General features: G+C 38.2%; 1 protein-coding gene across 8 annotated transcripts in view; it reads left to right on the top strand.

Annotated features, from left to right (window-relative positions):
- DOCK3 (dedicator of cytokinesis 3) overlaps positions 1 to 20,804 on the top strand; it is a 421,452-nt gene that overhangs the window by 270,802 nt on the left and 129,846 nt on the right. For all 8 annotated transcript variants that reach the window (XM_032648825.1, XM_032648824.1, XM_032648821.1 and 5 more), the window contains 3 exons: positions 13,308 to 13,389; positions 18,677 to 18,737; positions 19,967 to 20,114. In XM_032648825.1, coding sequence (XP_032504716.1) covers positions 13,308 to 13,389; positions 18,677 to 18,737; positions 19,967 to 20,114 — 291 coding nt within the window. The remainder of the gene's footprint in view (positions 1 to 13,307; positions 13,390 to 18,676; positions 18,738 to 19,966; positions 20,115 to 20,804) is intronic.

Genomic DNA, 20,804 nt, shown 5'->3' with positions numbered 1-20,804 from the left:
TAGGAATGCCAGAGATTTCTGTGCATTAATTTTGTATCCTGCTACTTTACCAAATTCATTGATTAGCTCTAGTAGTTTTCTGGTAGCGTCTTTAGGATTGTCTGTGTATAGTATCATGTCATCTGCTAACAGTGACAGTTTTACTTCTTCTTTTCCAATTTGGATTCCTTTTATTTCTTTTTCTTTTCTGATTGCTGCAGCTAAAACTTCCAAAACTATGTTGAATAAGAGTGGTGAGAGTGTGCAATCTTGTCTTGTTCCTGATCTTAGGGGAAATGGTTTCAGTTTTTCACGAACAATGTTGGCTGTGGGTTTGTCATATATGGCCTTTATTATGTTGAGCTAGGTTCCCTCTGTGCCTGCTTTCTGGAGGGTTTTTATGATAAATGTGTTTTGAATTTTGTCAATAGCTTTTTCTGCATCTACTGAGATTATCATATGGTTTTTATCCTTCAGTTTGTTAATATGGTGCATCACATTGAATGATTTGAATATATTGAAGAATCCTTGCATTCCTGGGATAAACTCCACTTGATCATGGTGTATGATCCTTTTAATGGTGCTGTTGGATTACGTTTGCTAGTATTTTTTATTTATTTATTTATTTTTAGCTGTGTTGGGTCTTCCATGCTACGTGCAGGACCTCTCTAGTTGTGGCGAGTGGGGACCACTCTTCGTTGAGGTGCACAGGCTTCTCATTGCTGTGGCTTCTCTTGTTGTGGAACACAGGCTGTAGGCACGTGGGCCTCAATTTTGTGGCACGTGGGTTCAGTAGTTGTGGCTCGCGGGCTCTAGAGTGCAGGCTCAGCAGTTGTGGAGCATGGGCTTAGTTGCTCCACAGCATGTGGGATCTTCCTGGACCAGTGCTCAAACCCGTGTCCCCTGCATTGGCAGGCATATTCTTAACCACTGCACCACCAGGGAAGCCCCCTGTTTGCTAGTATTTTGTTGAGGATTTTTGCATCTATGTTCATCAGTGATATTAGCCTATAGTTTTCTTTTTTTGTGAAACCTATGTCAGGTGTTTGTATGAGGGTGTTGGTGGCCTCATAGAATGAATTTGGGAGTGTTCCTCCCTCTGCTGTATTTTGGAAGAGTCTGAGAAGGATAAGTATTAGCTCTTCTTTAAATGTTTGATAGAATTTGCCTGTGAAGCCATCTGGTCCTGGGCTTTTGTTTGTTGGAAGATTTTTAATCACAGTTTAAAATTCAGTGCTTGTGGTTGGTCTGTTTATATTTTCTATTTCTTCCTGGTTCAGTCTCAGAAGGTTGTGCTTTTCTAAGAATTAGTCCATTTCTTCCAGGTTGTCCATTTTATTGGCATAGAGTTGCTTGTAGTAATCTCTCATGATCCTTTGTGTTTTTGCAGTCAGTCGTTACTTCTTTTTCATTTCTAATTCTGTTGATATGAGTCTTCTCCCTTTTTTTCTTCATGAGTCTGGCTAATGGTTTATCAATGTTGTTTATCTTCTCAAAGAACCAGCTTTTAGTTTTATTGATCTTTGCTATTGTTTCCTTCATTTCTTTTTCATTTATTTCTGATCTGATCTTTATGATTTCTTTCCTTCTGCTAACTTTGGGGTTTATTTGTTCTTCTTTCTCTTATTGCTTTAGGTGTAAGATTAGGTTGTTTATTTGAGATTTCTCTTTTTTCTTGAGGTAGGATTGTATTGCTATAAACTTCCCTCTTAGAACTGCTTTTGCTACATCCCAGAGGTTTTGGGTCGTCGTGTTTTCATTGTCATTTGTTTCTGAGTATTTTTTGGTTTCCTCTTTGATTTCTTCAGTGATCTCTTGGTTATTTAGTAGTGTATTGTTTAGCCTCCACGTGTTTGTATTGTTTACAGTTTTTTTCTGTAATTGGCATCTAGTCTATAGTGTTGTGGTTGGAAAAGATACTTGATATGATTTAAATTTTCTTAAATTTACCAAGGCTTGATTTGTGACCCAAGATATGATCTATCCTGGAGAATGTTCCATGAGCACTTGAAAAGAAAGTGTATTCTGTTGTTTGGTTGGAATGTCCTATATCTATTAATTAAGTCCATCTTGTTTAATGTGTCATTTAGAACTTGTATTTCCTTATTTATCTTCATTTTGGATGATCTGTCCATTGGTGAAAGTGGGGTGTTAAAGTCCCCTACTATTTTGTTACTGTCGATTTCCCCTTTTATGGCTGTTAGCATTTGCCTTATGTATTGAGGTGCTCCTATGTTGGGTGCATAAAGATTTACAATTGTTATATCTTTCTTGGATTGATCCGTTAATCATTATGTAGTGTCCTTCTTTGTCTCTTATAATAGTCTTTATTTTGAAGTCTATTTTGTCTGATATGAGAATTGCTACTCCAGCTTTCTTTTGATTTCCATTTGCATGGACTGTCTTTTTCCATCCCCTCACTTTCAGTCTGTATGTGTCCCTAGGTCTGAAGTGGGTCTCTTGTAGACAGCATATATACGGGTCTTGTTTTTGTATCCATTCAGCCAGTCTGTGTCTTTTGGTTGGAGCATTTAAGCCATTTACATTTAAGGTAAATATCAATATGTATGTTCCTTTTACTATTTTCTTAATTGTTTTGGGTTTGTTTTTGTAGGTCTTTTCCTTTTCTTGTGTTTCCTGCCTAGAGAAGTTCCTTTAGCATTTGTTGTAGAGTTGATTTGGTAGTGCTGAATTCTCTTAGTTTTTGCTTGTCTGTAAAGGTTTTAATTTCTCCATCAAATCTGAATGAGATCCTTGCTGGGTAGAGTAATCTTGTTTGTAGGTTTTTCCCTTTCATCACTTTAAATATGTCCTGCTACTCCCTTCTGACTTGCAGAGTTTCTGCTGAAAGATCAGCTGTTAACTTTATGGGGATTCCCTTGTATATTATTTATTGCTTTTCCCTTGCTGCTTTTAATATTTTTTCTTTGTATTTAATTTTTGTTAGTTTGATTAATATGTGTCTTGGCGTGTTTCTCCTTGGATTTATCCTATATGGGGCTCTCTGCGCTTCCTGGAGTTGATTGACTATTTCTTTTCCCGTGTTAGGGATGTTTTCAACTATAATCTCTTCAATATTTTATCAGGCCCTTTCTTTGTCTCTTCTTCTGGGACCCCTATAATTGGTGTGTTTAATGTTGTCCCAGAGGTCTCTGAGACTGTCCTCAATTCTTTTCATTCTTTTTTCTTTATTCTGCTCTGTGGTAGTTACTTCCACTATTTTAGGTTCTAGGTCACTTATCCATACCTCTGCCTCAGTCATTCTGCTACTGATTCCTTCTAGAGAATTTTTAATTTCATTTATTGTGTTGTTCATCATTGTTTGTTTGCTCTTTAGTTCTTCTTGGTCCTTGTTAAAAGTTTCTTGTATTTTCTCCATTTTATTTCCAAGATTTTGGATCATCTTTACTATCATTATTCTGAATTCTTTTTCAGGAAGGCTGCCTGTTTCCTCTTCGTTTGTTTAGTCTGGTGGGTTTTTACCTTGCTCCTTCATGTGCTGCATATTTCTCTGTCTTCTCATTTTGTTTAACTTACTGTGTTAGGGGCCTCCTTTTCGCAGGCTGCAGATTTGTAGTTCCCGTTGTTTCTGGTGTCTGCCTCCAGTGGGTGAGGTTGGTTTAGTGGCTTGTGTAGGTTTCCTGGTGGAGGGGACTGGTGCCTCTGTTCTGGGGGGTGGGGCTGGATCTTGTGTTTCTACTGGGCAGGGCCACATCCGGTGGTGCGTTTTGTGATGTCTGTGAGCTTAGTATGATTTTAGGCAGCCTCTCTGCTAATGGGTGGGGTTGTGTTCCTGTCTTGCTAGTTGTTTGGCATGGGGCATCCAGCACTGGAGCTTGCTGACCATTGGGTTGAGCTGTGTCTTAGCGTTGAGACAGAGATCTGTGGGAGAGCTCTCACCAATTGATATTACATGGGGCCAGGAGGTCTCTGGTGGTCCAGTGTCCTGAACTTGTCTCTCCTACCTCAGGCCTGACACCAGGCTGGAACACCAAGACCCTGTCAGCCACATGGCTCAGAAGAAAAGGGAGAAAAAAGAAAGAAAAATAAGTAAATAAATAAATAAAATTATTAAAATTAAAAAGAATTTTTTAAAGAGTGCAACCATACCAATAAACACAAATCCACCAGTGATAACAAGCGCTAAAAACTATACTAAGATAAACATAAAACTCAGAAACAAATCAGTCACAGACAGTAAACCCCAAGTCTACAGTTGCTTCCAAAGTCTACTGCCTCAATTTTGGGATGAATCATTTTCTAGTCAGATATTCCACAGATGTAGGGTACATCAAATTAATTGTGGTAATTTAATCCACTGCTCCTGAGGCTGCATGGAGAAATTTCCGTTTCTCTCCTTTGTTTGCACAAAGTAGCTATATTTTTCAATTTTTCATGTGTTGGTGAATAGTGTAAGGTCTTGTAAAAAAGGGGAAAGTGGATACTAAAAATAAATTTGAAAACCACAGCACTGATTTGCCTTAATGAAACCCCTTTATGCATTTCTACTCTCTGTGATTTAGAATGAAGTGGGAAAACTTGAAGAACTTGGGAAATAAAGCCAAGGATCTAAATTGGAAAATGCATCTGTGAGGAAATTATAATAGAGATTTCCTAATCTGTTGGGTTGTACAGTGTAGTATGGCCTTGGGGCTACTTGCTATTTTCAAGCACCTGAGGGTGATCATGAGAGAGATGCTAAGTAGTTGGCATGCATCTCCACAGAGGCCCAAATTAGAAACATGAAGATTAAATTGAAAGAGATGGGAGAATTCCTCTGCATTTATGTGAGGCGTGTGCTTATATTTCCAAACCAGAGTCTTCAGGAAATAACCTCCCTAAGGGTTAAAGACTTTGTCTTTGCCTCAGTGCCTGGCATAGACTAGCACCTCATTGTTGGTCACCAAACATTTGCTGTAGGCATGCATGAATTACCATCAGTGGAGAGGTGTATGGAATGCAGTACCACCCAGGAATTAGAACTCTCATAAAAGCAAGTGATCTTAAAATTAAGACTCTATTAGACTTGTCACAGATTCAAATTATGGATTTCATTTGTAAGAACTTGCTCAATAATATGAAATTAATGTAACTTCATATACTGTTCATGCATAGCTCGTCATAAAGACAAGTAAATGTAGAGCAGTTCTCTCATAACGTTGCTTATTGAAGAATAAGAATTTAACCATCTCTTTTTTCTCTTGAAATAATTAGAGTTTTCTTACCCAGAGTTTTAGGAGAAAAACTGACCCGTTGCTCTCATATAGAGGTGTGGATGTTTGTAAAATCTCATAAATAAATTTTTTTCTTTGGCCACAGTTCCTTTCACACTTTTGGGATATATGAAAAGGAGTCATGCCTCTAGTTAGCAAATAGATTCACTCAGCATTTATCAAATTGTATTTGTACAGATTCCATCGCCTTATGCAAAGGCAGGTTGTGGAGTCAAAAGTCACCTGTCCCATTGGTACTTAAACACATAACAACATTTTAAGCCTCTGAGAAGTCCTAGAGGGTAGAAACCTCTCTGTGTTTAATGCAATATTTCCCAGCAATATTGACCACTTCTTTTTCAGAACAGCTGTTGCCAAATTAGGAAACATTGGGTAGATATTTGCCTTCAGATAGTTTGAATGTTAACAGAAAGCAGCATTTATTTCATACCCATTGGTGAAGCCAGCAAAACAGGATGTAATTCAATTTGTACCTAGAGCCCTTTGAAATGAAACAAACAAACAGACAAAAAAAACCCAGTTATTTTCAGTCTCACAAACTGTGAAGAAAGCCAGGTGATACCGGGAGTGTGAAAGGCTCTAGGAAATGTGAAGCTCAGCTGGGCACTGGGAGAACCACCTTAGGGGCCTCCTTTTACTGCTGAGGAGAAAGAGAAGTTCTTGGGTTCTCATAGAGCCAGCAATACTGTCTACCCTGGAATTTGTTTTATCTACCCTTTTTTCTTTGGATCAGAACTTGGTGTAGCCCCTCCGAATAGCACCCCTTTCTCTAGTTTGGTAACGAGAAGCTCCAAATGGCAGCCTGCTTGGTAGATGTCTGTGCTTGAGAGATTCACTGAGAGAGGTAATGTGAGGGTGAGAGCAGTTGTATGTCTTCCTTCCAAAGAAGAGAACAGAAATAATAATAAATTCTCTTGAAAAGGCATAAACTTCTTAAAATTGTTTTTATTTTCATCTATCAAATTAACAACTAATTTGAGTGGTTATTATATGCATTTATATGTATTAAGATAGATCAACTTCTGTAACAGTTAGAAAAATGCATAACAGCTCAAACACAATAGAAATGTATTTCTTGCTTGAATACTAATACCAGGTGGGTGAATTTGCAGTAACTAGGGTGGGACTCATCCGTACAATCATTCAGGGACTCAGAATAATACTCTGTCAACGCCAGTACATGGCCCCAACGTTGCCTTGGGGGGTCATCTCCACTCTAGGCATCTGAAAGGGGAAAGAGCATGAAGACAAACATGTAACCAGTGTTTAGGGCTAAGCTGAGAAGTGGTATACATCACTTCTATCTGCATTCAGTGTCTAGAGCTCATTATATGGCCACATCCAACTATAGGGGAGGCTGAGAAGTATAGTCTGCCTGCCCAAGAAGAAACAGAGAACATGGATTTTAGTGAGTAGCTGGGAGACTCTGACTGCCACAACATGCTTGATGTTTCTCAGTCTTTATCCACCAAGTTAGGAGGCTGGTTTGTCCTGACCATCTTGTTTGCTCACTGTTGGCTCATCAATGTTTCTGCATAGTATGATGGTGATGCTACCCATCCAGTTTATGGTGACCTTTGTCAGCAGGCTTCCACACACCACACAGCAATTCTTCAGGGAACTTCCACCTTCTTTCATTCAACATGTATTGAGCACCTGTTGTAGGTTAGCCTCTTGGAAGTACTAGAGATACAGCAGTAAACAAACGTCCTTATTATTAGGGAGCTTATTCTCTCATGTAAGAGAAAGATAATAAAGAAAGAAAATAATTAGTTTGTGCCAAGTGCTGAGAAGGAGAGAGAGGGTATGGGAGGGGAGGGGTATTGCTCTTGCTAATATCATTGTAGTTGGCTTCCCTGGGAAATTGGCATTTGAACGAGCCACTTGGGCTGAAAGAACGGTATTCCAGGCAGAGGTAACAGCATGTGCAAAGGTCCTAAGGCAAGAAGGAGCTTGGCTTGTTCAAGAAACTTGTATCTAGGAGAACAGTGTATATAGAGAATAGCAAGCAAGAAAGGCTCTTGTGAGATGGGGCTCTAAAGATACACTGAATGTTCCACACAAGGCCTTGGAGACCTTAGAGATCTGATTTTTTTTTAACATCTTTATTGGAGTATAATTGCTTTACAATGGTGTGTTAGTTTCTGCTTTATAACAAAGTGAATCAGCTATACGTATACATATACCTCTTCCCTCTTGCGTCTCCCTCCCTCCCACCCTCCCTATCCCACCCCTCTAGGTGGTCACAAAGCACTGAGCTGATCTCCCTGTGCTATGAGGCTGCTTCCCACTAGCTATCGATTTTACATTTAATAGTGTATATATGTCCATGCCACTCTCTCAATTTTTCCCAGCTTATTACCCTTCTCCCTCCCCATGTCCTCAAGTCCATTCTGTAGTAGGTCTGCGTCTTTATTCCCGTCTTGCCCCTAGGTTCTTCATAACCATTTTTTTTTTGTTCTTAGATTCCATATATATGTGTTAGCATATGGTATTTTTATTTTATCTGAGAGCAAGAGTAAGCCATGAAAAAGTTTGCTGTTGTTTGATTTTGCAACAACTTTATTAGATACAATTCACACACTATAGAATTCATCCATTCAAAGGGTACAATTCAGTGGCTTTAAGTATATTGGAGTTGTGCAAACTTTACCACAGTCAATTTTAAAACATTTTCATCACCCCCAAGAGAAATTCCATACCCTTTACAAGTCACCTCATTTTCTGCCAAATCCCCAGCCCTAGGCAACCACTAATCTATTTTCTGTTCCTATATATTTGCCTATTCTGGACATTTCATAGAAATGGGGTCATACAATATGTGGCCTTTTATGTCTGGCTTCTATCACTCAGCATGATGTTTTTGAAGTTCATCTACATTGTAGTGTATATCAATACATCATTCCTTTTATGGCTAAATAATAACCCTTTGAATCGATATACCTACCATATTTTATTTATCCATTCATTTGTTGTTGGATATTTTGGTGGTTTTCATCTTTTGGCTATTATGAAAAATGCTGCTATGAATGTTCATGTACTTTTTTGGGTGGCCATATGTTTTCATTTCTCTTGGATATATACTTAAGGATAGAATTGGTGGGTCATATGTTAAACTATGTTTAACCTTTTGAGGAACCACCAGACTGTTTTCCAAAGTGGCTGTACCATTTTACATTCCCACCAACATTATATGGTGGTTCCAATTTCTCCACCTCCTTGTCTACACTTGTTATTATCTGTCCTTTTGATGAAAGTCATTCTAGTGGAAGTGAAGTAGTGCCCCCATTGTGGTTTTGATTTGCATTTCCCTAATGGCTAATGATGTTGAACACCTTTGCATATCCTTATTGGCCACTTGTTTATCTTCGATGTAGAAATGTCTATTCGTTATTTTATTATTGAGTTGTAAGAATTCTTTATAAATTTTAGCTACAAGTCCCTTATCAGATATATTATTTGAACATATTTTCTTCCATTCAGTGGATTACCTTCCCCTTTCTTTCTTTCTTTTTTTTTTTTTTTGCGGTACGTGGGCCTCTCACTGTTGTGGCCTCTCCCGTCGCGGAGCACAGGCTCCGGACGTGCAGGCTCAGCGGCCATGGCTCACGGGCCCAGCCGCTCCGCGGCATGTGGGATCTTCCCGGACCGGGGCACGAACCCGTGTCCCCTGCATCGGCAGGAGGACTCTCAACCACTGCTCCACCAGGGAAGCCCCCTTTCCCTTTCTTGATGATGTCCTTTGAAGCACAAAAGTTTCTAATTTTGATGAAGTCCAACTTACCTATTTTTTTCTTTCATTGCTTGTGCTTTTAGTATTCTAGTCCTATCTAAGAAACCATTGCTTTATCCAAGGTCATGAAGATTTATGCTTATGTTTTCTTTAAAGAGTTATATAGTTTTCACTCATACATTTACATCTATAATCCATTTTTAGTTAATTTTTACGTATGGTGTGAAATAGAGATTCAACTTCATTCTTTTGCATGTGGATTTCCAGTTGTCCCAGCATCATTTGTTAAAAATATTATTCTTTCCTTCATTGAATTGTCTTGATACCTTTGTATAAAAAATCACTTTGACCATATGAAAAAGGTTTTAATATGGGAGGTAGTGTAATCTGATTCACATTTTAAAAGGATCAGTCCCTCCGAAGAATGAATTATAGAGAGGCAAAAAGGGAAATAGATCAGCTGGGAAGTTGTTATAATCATCCCAGCTACAGTCCAGTAGTAGCCTAGTCTAGTGGTAAGTAGTGAAAGAGATGGAGAGATTTTTAAAGTTTCAAGATTATACTTTCGAGAGAAAATTGACTCAACTGAATGTCCTTTTTTCCACTTTCCACTTGTCCATGTGACAACCGTCATTTTTACTTTTCCTAGTTACAGTTTCTTTCAGATGGTCTTGAGAATTTTTCCTGATGTTTTTGGATGTCTTTTTTTTCTAAACTTTACCCGTATGTTCTTATTTCCTGTTTCTCTGTTAACCTTCAACTCTCCATTACTAAAACTACAGATTTTTTTGTATCCACACCTGTTGTTTTCTTCTTAACTCTCCTGGATTCTCACAATTCCCTGAGTAGATGGGAACCTTTTTTTCCTTTACCCATTATTTTTTCTCCACTGTCATCAATCTCTCCCCTTCTGCTAACATCATTTTCCCATTAGATGTAAATGTTCTTAGGTGTGTCCCATCTTTTTCTGAAGTCAGGTTTATTGAACTGCAATTTACATATAGTAAAATTCACCCTTTTGTTTTGTTTTGTTTTGTTTTGTTTTGTTTTTGGTACGTGGGCCTCTCACTGTTGCGGCCTCTCCCGTGGCGGAGCGCAGGCTCCGGACGCGCAGGCTCAGTGGCCATGGTTCACGGGCCCAGCCGCTCCGCAGCATGTGGGATCTTCCTGGACTGGGGCACGAACCCGTGTCCCCAGCATCGGCAGGCAGACTCTAAACCACTGCGCCACCAGGGAAGCCCAAAATTCACCCTTTTTAATGCATAGTTTGATGAGTTTTCACAAACTTATAGTTGTTAAACCACTACCATAGTCAAGAAACAGACATTTCATCACCCCAGAAAATTCCCTTATGTACCTTTGCAGTCAAACCCATACCCTCCTTCCTCAGTCTTGGCAACTTCTGATGTGATTTCTGTTCCTATAATTTTACGTTTCTAGAATGTACTATAAATGGAGACATATAGTATATTGTCTTTTGTGATTGACTTCTTTCACTTAGCATAATGCCTTTGAGATTCATCCATATTGTTATAAATCTTAGTAGTTTGCTTTTTTTATTGTGAAGTAATATTCCATTGTATGGGTATACCATACAATGGTATATCTGTCTGTTCATCTCCTGATGAACATTTGGGTTCTTTACAGTTTCTAGCGATTATGAATAAAGCTGCAATGAACATTCACAATCAGGTCTTTGTGTGGACATATGTTTTCATTTCTTCTGAGTCAATACCTAGGAGTAAAATTGTTGTGTCATATAGTAAGTGCATGTTTGACTTTAAAAGAAACTGTCAGGCTGTTTTCCAAAGTGGCTGTACCATTTCACATTCTCCTCAACAGATTATTAGAGTTCTAGTTGCTCTACATTCTTGCCAATCCTTGGTATATTCAGTCTTTAATTTTAGCCATTCTAGTACTTGTGTAGTGGTATCTCACTGTGCTTTTAATTTACGTTTCTCTAGTTACTAATAATGTTTTCTTGAGGTTATTTTCCATCCCTGTATATTCTTTGGTGAAGAGTCTGTTCAGATTTTTTGGTCCATTTTTTGAGTTGTTATTTATTATTACGTCTGAGCTTACTTTATATGTTGTCAATACAGTCCTTTCTTAGGTCAGTGTAAATATTTTCTTCCACTCTATAGCTTGTCTTTTCATTTGCTTATCAGTGTCTTTTGAAGAGAAGATGGTTTTAATTTTATAAAGTCCAATTTATCATTTTGTGATTCATGTTATATGCTTAATAATCTGAGATCACAAAGATTTTTCTACTGTGTGCTAAATATGGAAAAACAAATGTGAACAAGATACACGAAGGTACTTGTCTCATTTTTCTTGTGTGTATTCTTACAGTTTTAGCTCTTATATTTAGGTCTATGATAAATTCAAGTTCATTTCTTTTTTTTTTTTTTTTTTTTACGAAATGCGGGCCTCTCACTGTTGTGGCCTCTCCCATTGCGGAGCACAGGCTCCGGACGCGCAGGCTCACGGGCCCAGCCGCTCCGCAGCATGTGGGATCTTCCCGGACCAGGGCACGAACCCGTGTCCCCTGCATCGGCAGGAGGACTCTCAACCACTGCGCCACCAGGGAAGCCCCAAGTTCATTTCTTATAGGCAAGATCAAGGTTTAATTTTTTATATGGATTGTTCACCATTTGTTGAAACTGCTGTGCTCCCTTACTGAATTTTGATACTTTTATTGAAAATTAATTGAATATATGTGGGTTATCCCATCTTTAAACAAAGACCTCCCTCAACTCAACATGCCCATTTAACTAAAAGTTCATCACTTCCACATCTTCACCTCTTCAAAGAGTGGTCTAGACTCACTGTTTCTGCTTCCTTATTTCTTACTCCTCACACTAATCTCTTTCACTATCATTCCACAAAAATGGTTCTTGCCAGAATCACCAATGATATCTGTTTTAACATCCGGTGGACACTGTTGTATTGTTGTCTCATGTGATTCTCAGTGCCCTTGGGCCTCCTTGACCCCTCCCTCCTCTTTAAGACACTTTTTTCCCTTAACTAACATAGCATCCCACCATTCTTCTTATTTTTCTTCTGTTTTTCTATTTGTCCCTACATGTCTACTTGGCTAGTTCTTCTTCTTTTACCTGTTTCTTAATTATCAATGTCCCTCAGGATTCTGACCAAAGCCCCTTTTTCTTCTTGTTCTGTGTATATTCCCTGCTTATTCCCATCTAATCTGCTGGCTGAAGCATCTCAAATTTATATTTGCCAGATTTATAAAAGCCAGATCTTTTCTGAGCTTCATTTCTGCACATTTAACTGCCTAGGAAGTTAAGCTCTAGGAAGGACCATGAGCTCTAGGAAGAAAAGTGCCCTATATATATTGTGTTCACATTTGTGTTCCTATGTTTAGCACAGACAACTTAGTAACTATTTGTTGACTAAATGAACAAATGAATATGTGAACAAACTAAGCAACCTGTGCAGCTGATATTATAACATATCTTATAATTCTAGTACAATATTTTAGTATTGGCCTTTTTACTGATACCTAATATATGTAATGAGTACATGACTCTGGGCACAGGAGAAGCAAATTACTTTTAGAATCACATACTTTGTCTTTGCCATGGCTCAGTTTTCCTGTTACAATTGGTAGAGAACCTTGGGATGAAGAGATGGGAATGAGATCCTAGGCAGGGGCAGGAAGGAGATAAGAGAGAAAGGAGACATTTCTCGAGAATGTTGCAAACACTGTTTCTAAAATTTTTCAGTCCAATAATTTCCTTCAAGAATTAACCTATATTGTTTGATGAATAAAATATCTTAATGGCCCTATTAAATTCTGATTACAGCTTTAATTACAGTACATTATTTCTTTTTTACTTTTCACCCAAACTTTTGTAAGTCCCTGTAACATTTTTTATTGGCTCTAAAACGATTCTCAAATATTGTATAGGAAGATGTAAACTGGGTAATGTAGACTCTTTCGGACCTAGTGTGATGAATATTTTTATGATGATCTGAGTGTTCACATCAAAGAATGTATGTGCTTCTTATGGGCTTACTGTTATGCCCAGAGCTTTGAGGGTATTTGGGAAAAATACAAGACATAATCCTCATTGCTGCCCTCAGGGAGCACACAGCTTTAGGGAGGTAAGAGCCACAACTGGCAAGTAAACAGCAACACCTGTGAAGCAGTTTGTAGTCTCTATTGCATGTTGCTTGGCAAGAAAGATAGTCTCCTGCTACTAGACATGTACTTTTGGCCTTGCCTGTCACTATGGGCTGTCCTGAAAGTGTTTAGGGTTTCTCTATAAATGCCCTTTTTATTTGTTCTCGAGCATGCAGTCCCTTACATTTCTCTGTCTCTCTCTCCTACATTTCAGTGAGCGGTTTCTGGTGAGACTGAACAAGAATGGTGGGCCAAGGAACCCAGAGAAGATAGAACGAATGTGTGCCCTTTTTACAGTATGTGCAAATTCTATTTCCCTTCTCTGCTGTTGACTCTAACTAGGGCCCTGCTATGTGGATATTGTTGCCCTGGAAACAAGCATTTATTCTTATTTCCCCACACACTGGTGAGAATAGAACTTGATTTATGTGTCTATCAGGTTTTAATGAAATATTTAAGAAAACTGAAATTAGCTTCAGTTTTTAATTTAATTTATTAAAGAAATATAATCAAGTACCTTTTACTGATGTACATTTTAGAAGCTATTTAATATAATAGACACATAAAATTTGAGGAAAGTCTTTCTTACAATTCTTCTTCAAGGCCACTGGGAATTTCTCTGAAGTGTAAGTATGGTTTCTCTAAAGGCACCCACCAAATTTACAGCTTTGCAGTTTTTTAATGAGTTTATATAAAGAGAGACAAACTAAATAGTCCTCCTCTTTCAAATACCGAACAGAGTCTTTTTGTGCCATGATTCATACTTAAGTTTTTTCTGAATAACCATGCTGTTATTCGTGGTCTCTGAGCTCGTGGACTCATCGGCTCAGAGAAGGCTAGGTAACCTGCTTATTGAAAAGTGCTAAGCCTCACAATACCACATTGCCTTGTGTATTCTTCAAGCTGATTCTGATTTACTAAATCTTTTTTTTACCCAGTTATAAAACTTAACTGCCCAGCTTTATTTATTTCAGTTAATTTATTTGCTGAAGAAGAAAGTAAGACCGTGTCACAATTTTAAACCACTTTTGACTATCATGGATTCTTTGATGTGCTTCAGTGATACTGAGATACATCAAAACCTGTTGAGTGCAGGGAGGTATGATGGTGTCACAGTGCCACTGCCCTCGTTTGTGGTGCATGATTGATAGGTGACAGGTGTCTCAAACCTTATGGTGTGCCTCTTAAACACAAATGGGATTTATCTAGGGCTCTGATATGTGACTTTCTCTGAAAGATAAAATTGGATTTGTTTACCTGACCTTTTTTGTTCATTTACTACAACTTTATCGAAATCTCAAATGATGTTACTGCAGAATCAGAAGCCACTTTTACAGGACTAACTTTTATTGAAATTGCTTCAGGTATGAAGGATTTACAAATCTAGCTAAGCTAACATGAAGTTTCGTACATCTTTGAGCTCAGCATTCAAAGCTTAGGAGATAATACAGGAAGAAAAAGCAGGAAAAGCAGATCCAGGAAGACGGCTAAGGGAATTGAGATGGTTTAGTCTGGAAAGATCAATGCTCTCTCTTCAACAGGAGAACAAGGGAAAGAGTCCAAATTGAAGGTAATGGGATGTAGGTTAGAATATTGGGGGAGAGCATCTGAAGTGAGACTACCTGAACACTGAGCTGGTTCTCTGGGGCCACCTTCCTGAAACAAGATTAGAATGAGATGAGACACCCATCTGTCTAGAATGTCTCAGTGACCTTAGGAGTCTTTTATAGATCCTCGTGCTCTGATATTGTTTGGTTAAAGCAGCAAAAGAAATTGTCGATTCCTTGTTCTTTGGCACTGTGGGAACAGAGGTGTGTGTGTGTGTGTGTGTGTGTGTGTGTGTGTGTGCGCGCGCGCGCGTGTGCATGCGTGTGTGCTGTCCTTGAATGTGATGAGTGCAGTCCTTGTCTCTTGAAAAATGAACTTAATTATGATATTTGAATGTAATTATACAGTAAATCAAAATTTCATTTAACAGCATTTTAATTATCTATAGGGGCCCAGAGGCCTAGGCTGTAGCCCCAGCTTTATAAATCAGAGATGCACGTAACACTTATGACGTGCTCTTGTTCTGCCACAATGAGAAGGCACAAGGCTGCTAAAAATACCCACTTTTTTTTTTTTTTTTTTTTTTTTTTTTTGCGGTATATGGGCCTCTCACTGTTGTGGCCTCTCCCGTTGCGGAGCACAGGCTCCGGACGCGCAGGCTCAGTGGCCATGGCTCACGGGCCCAGCCGCTCCGCGGCATGTGGGATCTTCCCGGATCGGGATACGAACCCGTGTCCCCTGCATCGGCAGGCGGACTCCCAACCACTGCGCCACCAGGGAAGCCCAAAATACCCACTTTTGTAGTTCCCTTTGCAGTACAGCCCTGGATCTTTTTTTAAAGATCCCCCAAAAAAATGATTTGAGGAATTTTTTTCAAAGCCTAGAAGATTTTTGAACAAGATTGTTCTAGCCAGGATTTTCATGTTTTACTTTAAGTTTATACGAAATGATAATTTTGGTGGAAACTATTTTCTGACTATCTAAGACTTGAGTTCCTCCTGCGGGCCAAAGGAGTTTTCCAGATTGGCATACGTGTTACAGAGTTTTCGAGTAAATGCAAGAAAATGCAGGTACAGCTGTGGTCAGTGCCAGCATGTTAGCTTACCTTAGCATCAAGAACAGGGAACCATACAAATGGAGCAGTTTTGCAGGGTTACTCAAGCTGACTTCAGAGCCACAGTACAGTCACATTATCCATGCACAATCTTGCTCTTGGTAAATCCTGTTTTTTTCTGACTATGTTAGATTTCAGAGCTTCCTGTACAAGAAGAATTTTATCCAAGAAGGAGGTGTTTCATATTTATGTAAATGTCTAATACAGTGAGGATTTTGATGACTTTCATGGTTAACAATGGCTGTGTGGTATGAGCATGAGAGAGCATGTCTGTGTATTTGCTCCTTACTAGATATCCAGTGCCTCACACACAGTGCCTGGCAAATACTAATGATTTGTTACATAAGTAAATGAATACATGTTTATTTTCTATTATAGTTGAGTGATCAGCTCAGAGAATGAACTTGTGTTGTTTTCCCTGCATTAATTGGCATCATATTTTTTACATTTACTTTTTCACATTTCAAAATAGAATTTTAGGTAGTGCTTTCTTGGAATTAAGAATGAATTTAATTATTAGTGCAATAACATCATTTATTAAAATACTGCCTCCTTTTCTACAGCATAAGAATGAATAAATTGGCTGTGTTTTATATTTGTAAATCCTATTATCTCTACAGAAAAAGGGTAGTCCAGGCACAGGAAAGTGAATTGACTTTTCCATGTTTCAGGTGAAATATTAGTAACTGAGTCAAGATGCTGATCCCTGAGTCACTGTCTTTTCTACCCACCAGGTAGTTGGGAACCAGCTTCCTAGTTATGTAGGATTGGAGGGTAAGGTCCAGTGAATAAATCTAAATTCAAACCCTGCTCACCAGATGAATGGTGGGTGAGTCACCTCTCTCCCCACCTTGGTTTCACAGGTCTTGTGACATAACTCTATGGTAACTGTGTTTAACCATGCTCATATCTAATAAGATAGCCTTTACACTGAATTTTGACACTGAAATTATGTGGAACTCACAAATAATAATTTTACTTAAAATATTTTCTGGTACTGATTATTGTCATCTTATTTTTACTGACCTCAAATAAATGCCACAGAATGTTCTGGGTATCATGTATAACATGGTAAGAAAGAGCCCCTATCCAGCCATTTAGAAAATACTATAAATTACATTTTAGGCTTCTTCCTTTCATTCACCTGAACAGAACCAAAGGAGAGATCCCATGCTTTTGTGTACAGCCCATCTGGTTAGTGTTTGATCATCTTTGGTAACTGGCTTGAATTCTGTATGTATATTGGGATTTATTATTATATTGGTTATTTGATAGTTTGGATTAACACAATCTAAGCTATGTAGAAGACCATTTCACTTTGAAATGTGTCAAACATTTACATATCTTTTAGTAATAGACATGTTTCTGTCCCAAAAATTATATAAAAATGGTAATCTGTTTTTTAATTTCTATTTTTTAGTAGTCATCTTAATATTTAGCAACATGTAGTACTGTTTGGAGGATATCACTTTAAATTAAAGGAATTATTGAAATGGAGTCTAAAATATCATTTTTCAATATCAAAAGACAACTTTCATGCAAAAATATATCTTTGTGATTCCAGAGATAACAATTTATGTTAAATTATTTTGTAACCCATTTCATTGTAAGTATATTTCATTATTCCATCAAGAATTTGGCAAAATATTATAACCATCTAGAATCTAAAAGCTTCAATTTCACCATTACAAATTACTTTTTAATGTCTCCTTTTCTTTCATATGTTCAGGGCCACTCTACAGGGCAGAGCTGGGATTATGGTGAGGCAAGCAAAGCGCAGGATCCTGAGAATGAGACCTTAAATTTTATACCTTAGATGGCTTGCTTGCCTCACCCTAGGCCTAACCCTGCTACAGGGTAAACATAAACATAAAGCAAACATGGGGATTCTGGATCCAAAGCTCATTCAAGATCATGACTGCTACTTGATTGTCCCTTTTCCTGCTTTATTGAAAAGAGGTAAGTATCTGGGACAAATCAAAAGATGAAAGATGGGAAGGAAATGGAACTAAGGGACCGTTTCCTAGAAGCAAAAGGGAAATCACAGGAACCTGTCCCATTAAAGATAGAGGTTACTCCTTCAATCATCATTAATTCATAACAGTGGCTGGGAGTGAGCAGCAGTTGATGACCTGGTGAAAGTCTGAAACAATACATATTAAAGGAAGTTTTATTACTTCGAGTATAATGTGTTAAATAAAGTATAAATATATACTCAAACATTTTTTTTCAAAATGTGTTCTACACATAAATAATGTATAAAATTATTTTTATAACTCTAGTTTTAAAAGTGATTCTGGATGAGATTTGTTTACTTAAAGGAAGCCCTTAAAATTTTCCAGATAAAATTATTTTCAGCTTTATACTTCAGCATAAATGATACATATCTAAATTTAGAAATGGGAGATCTAATTACTGAGGTGTCACTAAAACCAAAGTAATCGCTTTTCAAGGGAACATATCTAGTGTATAATAATCATTTGTGGACAGCAGAATAAATGTAAAATTAGTAGAGAGTAAACTTTCAGAATTTCAATCATTAATGAGCCTTTTGGTGTTTTCCCTTTCTTTTTCTGCATTGGAAATTTCTTTTGTTACAGAATGTTTTTATATGATTTTGGAATAAACATGGATAAGTCAATGTCGTGGAGATTTCTAATGTGAGAACTTTCGGAGATAGGTGGTCTAAATAAGAGCTGGAAAAATATTGTCAACAAAATAATCTTCCAAGGGCACATAAGATGTCCAGGCTTTCACTGCAGGAATCTTATAAACACTAAACTGCTATGTGCTTTAATCCCCTTTCCCCACCTATAGCATATGCTAAAAGCAGCAAAAGCAAACCATTATGAGGTTCAAAATGAAATTTTAATTATTTTCTATGTATTCATTGCCTTAATTTATTTTTTCTCTTTTCTTAGGATCTGAGCAGCAAAGATATGAAGAGAGATTTATATATAGTTGCCCATGTGATACGAATAGGTACGGTTCACTTTATCAGTTCACATGACTAAGACCACCCCAACTTGGGCTATCTACTGTGTATGACCTTTGTCTTCTGCCTAGCTCTTCAGGTTTTAGGATTACTTCAGGTACTTCAGGTTTTAGGATTAGAGTCCAGCTTGTACTGGAGCTGTACCTTAAGCTCAGCTGCTGCATTAGCTGAATTTGATAGAAATGAAAGCATTTTCTGCTTCCTATTTGTTTTTGGACACATACTTTTTATTTCAAGTGGCCTGCTTTTTTACATTCTCTCCATCTTATGTTCTGCCTCTGTACCAGCCCTCTGCCTCAGAGATCTTATAACGGATTGCCAGGGTTGCCAGCTTAATAGGTAGTGAATGGCCTTTGCTGTGTTTTGTATCAAAAAGTATGTATCTATGCTATTTTCCACAAAACTAGAGTTACTGTCATTACTGCACTAGATGGATGGTATCTCACTTCTACCCCACCCAAGATTTTTGCTACCTGTGGTTCATTTGTCCAGTCTTATTTTAAGTTTATGACATAATTTGCGGGCCCATGACTAACCAAGTCGTCTTTCATAGTGGGTTCTGCCATGTCCTGTACAGCAAAAGAGTTGTTTTGCCAACAACAAAACAACTCTTTTGCTGTACTTTTGGGTTTTTGTTTTGCTGTACTTGATAAAGCATTTGTTGAGGTTCCAGTTCTGCATTTGCAAGTCCTCTTGCCACTATAAGCACAGCCTTGGTAGGCAGGAAAATCAAGCTCCCATCTACTTTCTGAGACTCTTCTTGCTCCTACAGTGGTTCAGGAGCAGCTTTGGCTGGAAGAATTTGGTTGGAAGAATAGTACATTGTCCTCGTTATCTCTGTATACATAACTTTTACCTGTCAGCTAAAATACTCAACTAAGAAGTTAAAATATATTAGCACATTGGTTTTTCTAAGAAATTCATGAAACCACTGTTTCATTCACATATGATTAATAAATGGACTGTTGGTGTTGAGGAGGGAAGTAAGGATGATTAATTGAACGTGGTGCAGGGGAAGAGCCCTGGCCAAAGGCCTGTTTGGCATTCCTCTACATAAATAACCTTGCATCCTTGGATGGCTCCCTTCATCTTCAGTCTTCCAGTTTAGAAAATCTCTTAAGATACCTATAGCTCTGGCATCCTTGGATGACAATTCGGTGGTGTTATAGAGGAGCATGGAGTTCTCAGTCTGACTGGTGTTTCTGCTGTGCCCCAGGCCGGATGCTCTTGAATGACTCAAAGAAGGGCCCTGCTCATCTGTACTATCGGCGGCCGTATGGCTGTGCAGTCCTAAGCATCCTGGATGTCCTGCAGTCGCTCACAGAATTAAAGGAAGAGAAGGATTTTGTTCTTAAGGTTTACACGTGAGTAATGGACCTCAGAAATATTAATGATTTGCAACATAAGACATCCCAGCACTGCCCTTGAGAGCAGAAGTTCTCAAGCTTTGCAGGACACAGACTCATCAGGTTATGTAGGATAGGGAATTTTTTGAAAATGCAAAGATTTCCTTCTAAAGGTTTGGGATGGGCCCAGGCAACTGTATTTTTAATACGCTTCCCAGGTGATTCTGAAACAGCTGAACTTGGAATGTTCTATTCTAAAGTAAAAGTCTGGTGATACACAATTCCTCTTCTCTCCAGGACTAGCCAACCTTATTACGTATTTACAGGAAAGCTAATAATCTAATTTCTCCTGTGTTTTGGCTGTAAAAGAGTCATCTGTGTCTAATACTTGCCCACCAGCTGTTGTAACTGAGCTGGCTACTGATGTAAATTGCTTCAAAGAATGATCACAAGTCAGGTTGCCCTGTCTTTGAAGAAAAGCCAGTTTTTCTGAGGAGCTAAGGTTTTACACTTCATTTCTGCCACCACTGATCTATGCCACCAGCCAAGTATGGCATTATTTTTAGTGTTCATCATCCAAGGGCTCTGCCTTACAGAAGCAGTGCATCTCCTCCTGACTCTTGTTAAACAACAGAAAAAACAAAGAAAAGTAACACAGAATCCAGGTGTATCGTCTGTCTTTGCTTGTAGAGACTTAGGCATGAATCA

This window comes from Phocoena sinus, chromosome 11 (genome assembly GCF_008692025.1).
Source record: "Phocoena sinus isolate mPhoSin1 chromosome 11, mPhoSin1.pri, whole genome shotgun sequence".
Classification (NCBI taxonomy): domain Eukaryota; kingdom Metazoa; phylum Chordata; class Mammalia; order Artiodactyla; family Phocoenidae; genus Phocoena; species Phocoena sinus.
This window is presented reverse-complemented; position numbering and strand designations above follow the sequence as displayed.